At 48.2% G+C, this 12,261-nt stretch overlaps 1 protein-coding gene across 1 annotated transcript in view; it reads right to left on the bottom strand.

Annotated features, from left to right (window-relative positions):
• Positions 1-6,656: 6,656 nt before the first annotated feature.
• Positions 6,657-12,261, bottom strand: part of LOC104499374 (chromosome unknown open reading frame, human CXorf36) — a 16,031-nt gene continuing 10,426 nt past the window's right edge. Inside the window, exons 3-5 of the mRNA XM_010142868.1 lie at positions 10,189-10,362; positions 8,150-8,438; positions 6,657-6,997 (exon numbers count right to left, since the gene is read on the bottom strand). Of these exons, the coding sequence (XP_010141170.1) occupies positions 6,657-6,997; positions 8,150-8,438; positions 10,189-10,362 (804 nt within the window). The remainder of the gene's footprint in view (positions 6,998-8,149; positions 8,439-10,188; positions 10,363-12,261) is intronic.

Below are 12,261 nucleotides of genomic sequence, written 5' to 3'. Positions count from 1 at the left end.
AGTTGTGCAATTCCAGCCCTTCCCCCCAGCTGCACCATTCTTCCAGAACCTTTCTCCTCTTGTCCTTTAGCAGTACCTGAACCGTACACAAATCTCCGCTTTGTTTTGCTAGCAGAAATAGTGCAAACGCGACATAAGCGCACTTTGTTTTCTCCATCTCCAGCTTGAGGTGGGGGAAAAAATGAGTAAATGTTTATGGCTGCTCCAGCCAAAGTGAAAACCCAAAACTCTCTTGCTCTTTCTGTACCAAGAGGGGGGTTTTCATACCTGTAAAAAGTCTCTGATTATTATTAGTAGTATCTTAATTATTTTTTCAAAGCAAGAAAAAAACCACTCTTTTAAGACATCACTAGAAGAATGAATTTGACAAGCCTTTATCCAAATGAATGTTTAAATTTGGAAAGGAAAAAAAAATCCATCATGATCGACAGGGTCCTTGATTGACAGGTCCACATAATGTGTTGAACCTTATATGACACTTCGGTGGGTGTTAGCCGAAAAATCCATCTTTATATGCGATGTAGCAGACGAACTCTGTAAGGCCAGAGCTGTGGCTATACGCATCCGTACTGAGTAGTACTACAGGACTGCGAAACCTGAGAAACTGGTTCTTTTAAAGCTCCATGACCCCGGGGAAGAGTCTGGTGTATTCTCATTCTTCAAACACCTGAAAAGTTTGCTTCAGAGTTTTTTATAAATTGCCATTTATACTCTGTGTTGCAATAGAGCTTGGGCTTAAAAAAACGTGCTGATGGCAGGGAGTTAACCCCTAAAGCAGTGAGGGCTCAGGCTCAGAGGTGTGCTGCAGGGGGTGTGGTAGAGGTGAAGGAGGTGCAACCCTGGCTCTCACGCACGCTCATTGTCCTTGTCACATTGAGGAGATGTTCCTGCTCTTTCCACTCGAAGGTTAGGAGAGGGCTGGGGGTTATGCAGCCAGCCCCATCCCAGCCTGCTGGTGGAGACAGCTGAGAAACTTAGTAGTGGGATTTTGATGGCCCTTAGGGCAGGAACAAGGAGTGCTGGCGGCAATGGGGGCTACTTAATCGTGCAGGCAGCATCCTCCAGCTCCAGCTGGAGACCCATGGAAAAAAGAACCCTTCCTCTCATTGCTTCAGAAAAGCAGAAGTGTAAAATGCTGAAGGCAAAACGATGCCAGAAACACAGGATTGCTTTTTACAACGAGAAAATAAGCTTATTGTTGCTGTCCCTTCCTTTCTGGTGGTCTATGCGCACTTGGGTAACCCCACCATTTTAATCTCTGGATTCAGCCACAGAACACCCATTTCTAACCTCTTCTCTTTTAGGAGGTCTTGCCTCCATGCCAGATGTGTGGACCACATTTCTTAGGGCTGAAAGCTCATCATCCAATAGAGATAAGTGAGGCAAAGGGCTCTGGCCACCTCAGTGTCCGCCCCTTGTATGGAGAAGGATCTCTGGCAGTCTTGGGACCGGCCTCCTGCCCAGTACGTTGCCACGTGCAGTCGTGTTTCTCTTGCTTTAAGTGTCCCAGTGGTGGAGACCCTGCAGCTCCACTATCCGCTTCCATGTTATTCCCACAACAGCCCATCTAGCCCTCTATCACATAAGCTCACACGCAGACCCTCTCATGCCCACGCTTTACTTGCTTTTTAAAAAATTGGGAGAAGGCCTTGATTGGGTATCCCTCCCCTGCTTTCCACCTGTCTTTTCTTCTCTCTTCACTTTCTGAACCTTTGGGTCATCCCTACCCTTCCTTAGGGGTCTCTTGCCAGTTGTTCAAGTCTTCCTGAAAAGCAGTGCTAAAACCACGCCAACACCCTCCGGCTGACACCATCCCCATGCAGAGAAGAGCGGATGAGTCTGGTCATTTTTTCCTAGTCCGTAAGGAAGAAACTGTTCACGCCTCCCCCCTCCCCGCAGTGGCCTTGCCATGACTAGCTGTTTTCATTTAATTTTTCTTTCTCTGAAATTCGTGTTTGATTGTTTTTAATTTCAGGATGACTACCAAGCTCCTTTCAGCAGTGAATGAGGGAAATGATACAGTAGCAGCTAGATTCAACTATTAATCAAATTAATGTGTCATGGTGAACCAATTCAGAACACCATGGTGCTGGCTCTTGTGATTTCATAACATCTCGTGACAACAAATATTTTTGTTAAAGCTCTACTTTCCAGATTCATGATTTCCAGGGTTCTTTAGACGAGGGGAAGCTGAGGTTTCACTTAGGAAGAATTAGCGATCAAGTATCTAGAGTACCTGGCTGTGGAGAATAGTTGGCAAATGGGACCCAAGTGCATCCTAAAGTCTCAGGAAATCAGAACGGAAATAAAAAGCACCTGCAAACAGCTGTTGCTGGCTGAGCTTGCTGGAAACACACTTGCGTGAAATATGCTCATCTGCCTGCTCCAGTGGACAGGACTTCCAGAGTGCTAATCCTAAATGCTCCAAAACGCCATGCACGATGTTTTCTGGGTAGTCACTTGTGGGAAGCTGGGAGTGGTACAAAGTGAGGCAAGAAATTATCACCCACAAAAGCCTTGGAGCGGGAATTTGGGCCTCCATCCACCCAGGACCCGTGGCAGGGAAAGTGTCCCCTGGCAGGAGGTTTTGGGTTGCTCTGTGTGTGGCCAGACAATTTCACTTCTAACACCCGCGTGGGTTTTCTCAGCCATACACAGCACTACCCTTTCCCTTTGGACGTGTGATGTGCTGGCTAAGGTCAGAAGGTGCCAGGAGGTGTCAGAGCAGTCCAGGCTCAAGGGGCGCAGACGCACCTGTGACATCTGGGACCACAAGGCCACTTCAGGGGCTCTGTCTCAGTGCCACTTGCCCCGTGCATCCGCCACGTCTGAGTGAGAGGGTGGCTGAACGAAGACAAGAGAGGAGAGGGAACAGGCACCGGCTGCCTTGCTCATGGACAGGAACCAGTTTTTACCAGTTTGCCCCTTTCTGTGATGAGGATCTGACTCAGCCAATGCTACCGAAGCGCTCTCTCTTCCGGGGGAGGAGCACGTGAAAAATAGTTTAACGCTACTGTTGCTGCTGTTCCTGCCCAAGGGGTTGTGTGGGGCAGGGGGAAGGAGCATGAGCACCATGGACACGTTCAAAGGTGCTGACTGAGGATGAGACATAGAGGAGTGGTGAACTATGCTGGGAAAAACTGGGACTGTCACTTGCTGCCCATGCGCAGCCCCCAGTCCCTGAGAAATGTCAGTATTAAAATAGACCGCTAGACAAAATATGGCAGAAAATACAGTTTTAGAAACCTCTTGATGTGAAAACTTTGAAAATATGTGGGACATGGGGCAGTAAGAGAGACACCAAGTAAACAGCTGAACATAACGGCAGATGCGGACTACCCACAAATAAAGAAAACGCTGAGGCTGACAGCAAGTCTGGTGGAAGACTTCTCCTGCCATCCTTGTCCTGCTGTGGAAATGGTTTAAGTTGTTACTAGGAACACAAGTAACTAGTTACTAGGAGCAGTTTGTAAAGGCTCACACAAAGCTACTGTCAGAAATAGCTCAAACACAGAGAGGAAAAAATTGCTCGCGAGTTCTTTGGGGAAGGATTAGATTTAAAATAATTGCCATTTATAAATTAATTTCACATCCTTTTGGAGCTTGACCTACTAGCATTTCAGGGCTTGACTGGAGCTGGCAGACAGGGTGGGCACTCGTTCCAGGGCCTGACTGCCAAGAAAAAGGAAAATATTAAGAGAAAAAATTAGCAATGAAAAAAAAAAAAAAGGCCAGGGAAATACAGGGAAATGAGATTTAGTTTAGGAAAATCGTTGTTCTTGGAGCCATGCACTGATTTCATGGCTGGCATATTAGTCACAGCCGTACAAGAGCTTGGCCTTTGTAACTGATGTCTGAAAAGAAACTGATAGTGAACACAGCTCCTCACACTTTAATAATTTTTAAATCCACGATTCCGTTATTTATAATCATGATGGGAAGGGGAATGGTATTTAAATTCGTATCAAAGTCTATTGAAAGCAGTGAGGAGAATCCTCTCAGCTTTAACAACTTTGAATCAAGCCATGTAAAAATAGATGCCGTGTGCCTCGGGACTTCTGCTGCCGTCTTGCCAACTGAGTCCAAGCAGCAAAGTGAGACCGTAACTCTCCTGTCCCTTACACTCCGCATTTTAGGATCACGAGTTATTGGGGCCCAGCCAAAGCCCACGTGGCCCCTCTGAGTCCAAGGCTGGATTAGACTTGAGAGATACGGGCTCGCTCCATGAGCTCTTCTCTGAGATGCTGAGTCCATACCCCCTCTCTGCATTTCCCTGGGCTGGTTTGATAGGACAGAGATCTCCACTGCCCAGCAGACGTTTTGCACAAAGCTGTGCAGTAGATGAACAACTCTCCTCTGAAAGGAGAATGTTCATGGTGTAAAGAAAAATGCCCAGGACACATAGGAGAGCAGTGAACCCAGCGTGGAGCCCTGTTGCAAGGGCTTGCAAATAATCTCTGCTGGGGCATGGGCAGAACAGGTCAGTTCTTCCTCTTGGCACTTTTTGGGCATTTTGTGGTGTGCATTTTGAGTTACAAGTGCGTGAAGAAAGCTGCTCTCCAGCACTGAGAGGGTGCTGGCAGCTACCAGCCCAGGGTGGGCAGCAACTGACCGCTGACTCTAGCGAGAGTGGTGGTGAAGAAGGAGCTCCTTCAGCAGCCGGCACCACGGTGGGACTCGGTGGAGGGGAAAGGGCCTGGGGCTAACGCCAGCGATCAGGTAAAATCACAGATTGAGAGATTGGAGATGCAGACAGATTCCAGTAGAAATGTTGGAAGCAGATTGTTAGACAGCCTTGCGGATCTCAGCAAAGGACGAGTTTTTCTTACTGGAAGAGAGCCATGATATAGAAATAGACTGAAATCAAGAAAGAGGGCTGCAGCCGTAGTTTAGGCTGTATATTTAACATTTTTGCTGTCAGACCATCTGGGCCTGGAGCTAAATTTACCTACAAATTATTTTCAATGTTTCTACTAGGTGAAAAGTGTGCTTGATACTTTATGCCAAGAAGAAAGGCCAAATAAATGTCCTGGGTCAGATTTTCCTATCTTCCGTCCTGCGTGTGGGTTTGGATGCCTGATCTGTCTGCAACATCTGCCTTGAACGCCAGGCCAGGTGCTCTGTGCATACAGAGCCCCCCCAACAGCCAGCACAAAATCCTGATTTGCGTTCCTGCTCCCGGTAACTCAGTGCAACGATTAGCAATGCAAATACACTCCCATCTTCTCTGATTTTATGCCGTTAGTGATTTCTTTTTCAAACCACGGCCAGAGAAAGACTGTTTCCATGATGACAATACTTACAGGAGATCCAGAGAGTCTAGTTTCTCACTCAGCTCAGTCAAATTTGCTTGGTCACTCCTGAGCACCTGGATCCTAGGAGAAAGCCCCCAGCCCAAGTGGAATCTGACAGACCCTTAGACATCAGGGAAGGTTTGGCGTGGGCCTCTGACACCCTACAGGGGGCATATGGGATGGGGACTGACAGGTGAGGGATGAGAAAGTTGTGGTTTGCAACTCTGCAATTTTTGCAACCTTCTCCCACAAAACAAGGCATCTGCATCTAGCCCTGGGTTGGCCACTGCTGTGAAAAAAAGAGTCCACAACACCAAATCTTAGGTGCCTGAGTCACTCCTTTGGGGAACAGCTTACTGATTACTCCTTTGAAAGGCAAATGGATGAGGCTGGCTGTACCTCTTGCTTACCAGGACTTAGACCTCCCCAGCTCTGGGGGTGCCCTAGCACCTACGCTGCAGAATTGAGTGCTCAGCAATGTGCCTGCACTGGGCTCAGGGTAAACTAATCTCTTATCCATGTTGTTTCTGCTCTTAAGGTCATTTCCCATTTGAACAGTTTTGTGAAAATGGTTCTTCCAGTTTTCTTTAGAGCGAAGAAGTGAAAATATCTGCTGGACAGTCACATCCCAGAGCTGGTTTGTCTCTCATCTTAAAGCTGAAACTTTTATGAGTCTCCAATTACTGCCTGTCAACCTGGGAAAGACTAAAAGTCATTATATTTGGGATTAGAGAAATTAAGTCTCAAGAGATATGGGACCTTTCAGCTTTTTAATGCTGTTGATTGTGTCTTTCTGTTCTGTGTGCTGTAAAAGTAACAAAATTGAAATATTTTATGAAAGTAATCTCTGATGGGTGATAGAACGGAACTGATCTGCTGGTTCAGTTTATCTATGATTTTTAGTGCATTAAAAATCCCCACAGGGAAAGTCTTCAGTGCTTCCACCCATCCCACATTGTGTATCTATCATCTCAATCAGAAAGACTTTCTTGCTAATGAAATTCCTCCATCTAGCTCGTTGTGAGCATGCCATCTTCAGAGGGTTTCTTTTTATTGCGTGGCGTGGAAAACTCTTGCAAGGCCAAAATATGTGAATGAGATTTATTAATCCTCCCTGTCATTCATGATAATGCTTCATAATCCATAAGACCTAACGTCATGTCTAACATCTCATGTAACAAATGCATCTCTGGGAGACGAACAATAAATCCCGCATGCACTCTGCTTCCTCCTCCTCTACCTTCATGAGAGCCCCAGGTTCAGTGCAGATCTTTCCAGCTACTCTGGTTTCCTCTTGCTTCCCACACTGGCAGGGGGCTGACACGGCCCCAGTCCTTCCCGGGGACTCTTCCTCTGAAGGCGTCAGTATTTGTCACTGTATTTGCAGTCAGGGTAGCGGTAGGCAAAGCGGGAATCGCAAGACCGCAGAGGTTTCAGGAGCTCTGCCAGCTTTGCAGCCGCCTCATTGACACGCTGGCCATCGGTGAGGCCATCGGCACAGAGCTGCAGGAAGCTGTCTATTTTCTCCTGCACAGGTTGCTGGAATTTCCCTGTCAGCAGCTTAGGCAAAAGCTCTTGACACACCATGACGAGGCTGTGCTTCTCTCCGATGGAGTTACAGGACACAAACTCAGACTGGCAGTCCTCAGTCAGACAGCTAAATATGTCTTTATACTCCTGTTGGCCATCAGCCAGCTGGCTCCCTGTTAGAGACGATTAAACAGTTGTTAGAAACACGGCAGCAAAATCTTGGATAGTCACGTATGTCTGTACCTCTGCACTAACATGGGGTGCGTTACTGTCGACAGGATAGAGCTATCTTTCCCTGCAAAGTACTCTGCTGTAGCTGTACATGGGCCAATTTCCTCACTCTTGAAATATGTATGTTTTTCTGAATGACAGGGCTCTGCCTGACGGAGGAATTGGAGAGGAGTCTGTCAAGTCAAACCGATGCAGAAAAAATGAGAAGAACTGGAGTACTAAATGTACTAAATGTGGAGTTCCTACAAAAACTGACACAAATATCCCAACCTATAATTTTTCCACGTTACCCAAAATCATTAAATTGCAACAACAGCTCATCTAGCTGGAATGAAGTTAAGAGTAATAGCTGTCGGGACCAGAAAAAGAAACCCAGTGGAAAATTCTCTGACAGCTGTTTCTGAATATTTGAGATCTGCTCAGCTGAACAGTGCGAGCTGAGAAAAGGCCTTTTGAAAATTTGAGCATTCAAAAGGAAGTTGTATAATTATTGGAGGAATAGTCTTCAGCTGGCTCTAATTCCAGGACTAGACCAATGTAACCCATGAAAAGTGGAGAGTAACCCTTGATTTTATGTAAAAATGACGAAAGGGGGATTTTGTTGTTATAGTGATAATGTTTATCAGTTAATGTGATAAATGCACTGAAAAGGAGTCTGATTTGACCCAATACTTAAAACAAATGATGTTATGAAATTTCTACTTGCAATTATGGACATTTGTGTCAAAGCTCTAAAAGAGGTGATCTTGGAAGACTTCAAACGGCAGCCCCTTGCATGCTGAATGCTGTGCTGCCAGCCACAGAGGAGGCCAGGCAGGACGTAGAGTGCCCACGGCTGGTCACCAAACCAGTGACTGCACAAACGAAACATCTGTCACCTTCCTGACGCAGAGCCAGGCTTGCAGGAGTTGCCGATGCCTTTGCTGTTGGTAAATCTCTCCATGAACTTTTTATTGTTTCACTAAGCAAGAGATGTTTGGTTGTTAAGAAAAAAAATCATCAGCAGAGCCAAGCGTAGCAGGTGAAAGATTTGTCTCCCCTGCCTTGCTAAGCCCTCCTGCGACAGACGCGCAGCCACGGAGCCTGCCGAGTACCTTCCTCCTTGTCGATGATCCCCAGCGTGCTGGCATCCCGGATGAACAGATGCCCGTTGCTAAACACGCCAAAGGTGCCAGCGTCCACGTGAGTGAAGTAGAAAAAATAGTTGAGGTCGTTGTTGCCCATGGAGTGGAGGATGGCGAGGAGCTGGAGGGCCAGGTCAGCGACCACCTCGGGGGCCGCGCCGAAGAAGTCGCGCAGGGGCCTGGTGCTTGCACTGACCGCCAGCCGCCCACAGGAGCCCAGGTACCGTGGGAAGGGCCATCCCTCCACGTCAGGAAAGATCTGCCAGGGAGAGTGGGAATGGGGGATTGCTCCTGCCCTCTGGCCATTGCGCCCCGCCAGTGGACCCACCTCCCTGCCAGAGGGCTGTCAAGTCCCTGGCTGGCTTCAAGCAGTAGTGCTGCTATTGCGTTCTGCTTTCTAACACAGCCTGCCCCCCTTCCTCAGCCCAGCCTGCCCCAGCAGCCAGGGAAGGTGCTGCTCCATCCTGGAGTACCTGTACTGCTTTTTCTTCCCACCCCTCTTTTTTTAATTAAGGAAGAAGAATCTGATATTTCAAGACTTATTCCATGAGGGAGACTAACTGGAAAGTCAAAGATAATAATAGATTTCAAATTCATGAAAATTTTAGGCACAGAGGAGCTAATTTTAGGTGCCTTTCTGGAGCCTTTTATGAGCACCACCTAGCTGAAACCACAGCTTGCAGATGAGGTGGGACTAAAGCAGTTTGTGCTGATTTGTAGGAACTGCCTGGCTGTTTCATAAGAGACTTTGAAGTCTCAGAGACACAAGTGCTGGGTGTGTGCTGCAGTGGGGATACCTGGCCTGGGCAACCTGCGTCGCTGCAGCTTGTGCTAGCAGGGCTGTTATGCCAGGTGCAAACCACAGGACTGCTTAGCCGTGCCAGCACACGGCGTTCTGCCTTTTACATGATAACTTGCCTGTCTCCCCAACACCCCTAGGCTCTGCCAAGGGAGTGGGCTAATAATTCATCCAGTTTCCTGCTTAAGGTTGCTTCCCCCTTTTGCTGTGAAGGCATTTCGGGCACCCACATTAAATCAAGCCATTTCTCTTCAGCTTCGTTTTTCTCACCTCTGCAAGCTACTTTCCCATGCCTTTACAGTGCCGACAGCTGCAGCCTTGTGCCCCAGCGAGCCACGGCTGGGGCGGCTGAATGACCCTGAGGGACTCCCAGGGCACAAGCACCTTTCTCCCTTCCTGGGACCAGGCAGAGCCCGTGCACGGCTGGGGGCAGTGGTGGCTTGGGGCAGGAAACAGATGCTGCCACTGCCTCACTTCTTCGAGGGATCTCAAAGGGTGGCTAGAAACAAGCAATGAGGACTGAAGGTGGGGTCATGACGGGGAAAGGTCAGGATAGTCCCTCAGAGAGATGCGTAAGGAAAAAGAGGAGCCACATGCCAGCGGGGGACCTGGCGTTAGGCCTCCCAGCAATCCGCCTTCCAACTCAGAGTTCAGCTGTATTTGGGATTCCACCAAACACCTCTGCAAAGCCGCACTTTGCCACGGAGCTAGTTACCAGCGGCATGTGAATAGAAAAAACAGCACTGGCACACGGAGCCTGGGAAATCAGTGTTCTCCCAAGTCCATGCTCAATCTTAATGCTGTGTCTTGCTCCTCCCACACTAACGAGTGCTCTTTCCTTTTTATAAACAGGCTGTGTTTTTAAGTAATATATTAGCAACACAAACATAACACTGTGAAGTACTGGGGAGGTGTGAAACCCTGGCTTTCATGGTGCCCTAGAGCAATAACTCATCTGGGTTCTGATTTATTTGAGGGGCTGGGCATCCACATCTCTCAACAGCTTTACGCACTGATGCAGGGAGCGCTGCAGGAGCCCTCCTGGCTTCCACCATCCAACCCCCTGGAAGAAACTCACTTTGTGAAGGTTGGGAATCTTGCCTAAGGCTGGGGCTGGGCCTCCTTGCAGCTGGGGGCTGGTGCACATCTCATGCCAGGGTTTGCTTGCAAGGGGCTGTGGCATTTCAAGCCGGGGCAAGACGGTACGTACCTGTAACAAGATGGGGTGTGAATTCACCGACAGGGTATACAACAGGCGCAGTTTGTCCCGATCAGTGAGGTGGTCCATGTAGATGCTGCCAGCGTCTGGCACCTCAGCATAGCGTCGCACTATCCTGTCCAGGAGACGCTGGGATGGGCAGCGCAGCATCGGGCTAGAGAGGCCCTAGCAAGAGGGGAAAACACAAGAGAGATGTTTATTTTCTAGCCTGAGTTGTCACAATGTGCTTGGCCTATGCCAGTGGTATGGGCATCTCTGTGCTCTGCCTGCTGCGCCTCTGCCCGCTGAGGCACAGCTGCTGGTGGGTGAGGGCACACTTTACCTAGGGTAAACGTCCGTGCCATCCAAAAATGCCTGTTCACAACTCGGTTTTCCAGAATGGCACCCAGTCTTCGCAGCGCAGCCATGGACACTGCAGGCCTTTTCTCCCCCCACCTGCTCGACACCGTGTGCGCCGGTGGGCCTCCTCCCTCTGCCCAGGTGCCCAGCCCTGGCACCCTGGCGCTGTGGCGGGGGCCTCCCTGTCGGTAAGCCGGTGAGTCACTTCCCTCCTTAAGTAATGTCTTCAGGTCACTTTGCTGTTTGCCTAACCTGTGAGCAGCTTTCTTGGAACTGTTGTTTGCTAAGGCCAGTAAACATGCTTTAGAAGTGTAAATAAACACTGGATGTGGGTACAGGATATATTCTCTCTCTGATAGTCTGTGCCTTTTTGTTTTTCCTGTGAATTCTAGCAACAAATAAAGGACTGTTTGGCTAATGGAGTCAACCATCACCGTATTTCACCTTTCAGATTTGGAGGATTGCACAAGCAATCTATGGCTGGGATAAACGGCATAGAAATTTTTACCTTCATAGTAAAAAAAGGCTTTTTTTTTTTTTCAGTCAATCCTCCTTAATTACCAAGAAGAGCTATAAACAGGATAGTTTCCTGTGGTGGCAGAGGAATGGTGCCTTGCCATGCCTCTGCTGGGGAAGAGAATCAGTGTTGTGTTTAGCCTTTTTCTTCCAAACGATCCCAGTAGCCAGATTCACTCTTTCAGGTTTTCTTTATAATTTGATGGCTGGAAGACGTGCTTCAGAGGAAAGAGCGCTGGAGCTCATGTGGTTCCCTGCCATTCTTCATGCTGAGAGCAAAGATTTGACTCAGCATCTCCCCAAGTCATTTGGTAACTCTGAGGTAGGTCTCTCTCAGCCCTTCCTGTGCGAGCTGTTCATTTGGCATAAACCACTTGAATTACCCAGCCACGACAAAGAAATGAAGAAATAAGGAAAGGAGGAATGTGCTGCTCTCCTGTTTGGAGGTGGAAAGGGGGGACTGGGCCTCCCACGTCCCATCCTCTGCCTCCCTGCTGGCCTCAGTGAGGTCCTGGCTGCTTCCTCCTTGGCTATCCTTTGCACAAAACAAGCCCTGAATGCCAATAGCTGGTCAAAACCACCTGAGAAACTCAACCTTAACTGGAGCGTAGTTTCACAACAACCAAAGAACCGTTTTTTCCCCCAAGAAAACAAAACGTTTGTCAAAAATAATTCTTCCCAGTTATAGTTACAAGTCTTCGTACACTTCTCTCCTTTGGTGTAGCCTTATCAAGGAAGTATTTTTTCAACTAATTATCTAAAACCATAGAAGGAGGAGGGGGAAGCGATGATGATAGAATTCTGTCTCACAGCACTTGCAAGCACCTTGTGGCTGACTTTGTCACTTTCCCTTTGGAGAAGTGAGAAAAAATGAGCAGAATAGAACTGTGTTAAGTAAGAGATAAACGGTGGAGAAAGTCTCTTGCGGCTCAGTGTGCATGCAAATATTTGCAGCCAAAGTTAGAAAACCTTGCAGCCTCCAGGAGTTCACAATGCAAAAGCTGAGACCCTTAAGTAGGGACAAAATCACAGTGCCAGGCAATGCATGAAACTACTAACCAGGATATCTTCCAAGGTCAGAGCTCACCCTCTTAACACAAACGGGGACATGCACTGCATGTGGTGATCATGGCCACTCATTTCCTGAGGAACAATTTCAGGCATACCAGTGGCAGGGGAAGAGGAGGGGGGGCAGGCTCCCCACTTTCT

Source organism: Buceros rhinoceros, unplaced genomic scaffold (genome assembly GCF_000710305.1).
Source record: "Buceros rhinoceros silvestris isolate BGI_N320 unplaced genomic scaffold, ASM71030v1 scaffold14559, whole genome shotgun sequence".
NCBI classification, from domain to species: domain Eukaryota; kingdom Metazoa; phylum Chordata; class Aves; order Bucerotiformes; family Bucerotidae; genus Buceros; species Buceros rhinoceros.
The sequence above is the reverse complement of the archived record's forward strand: the minus strand, read 5'-3'. Positions and strand labels throughout refer to the sequence as shown.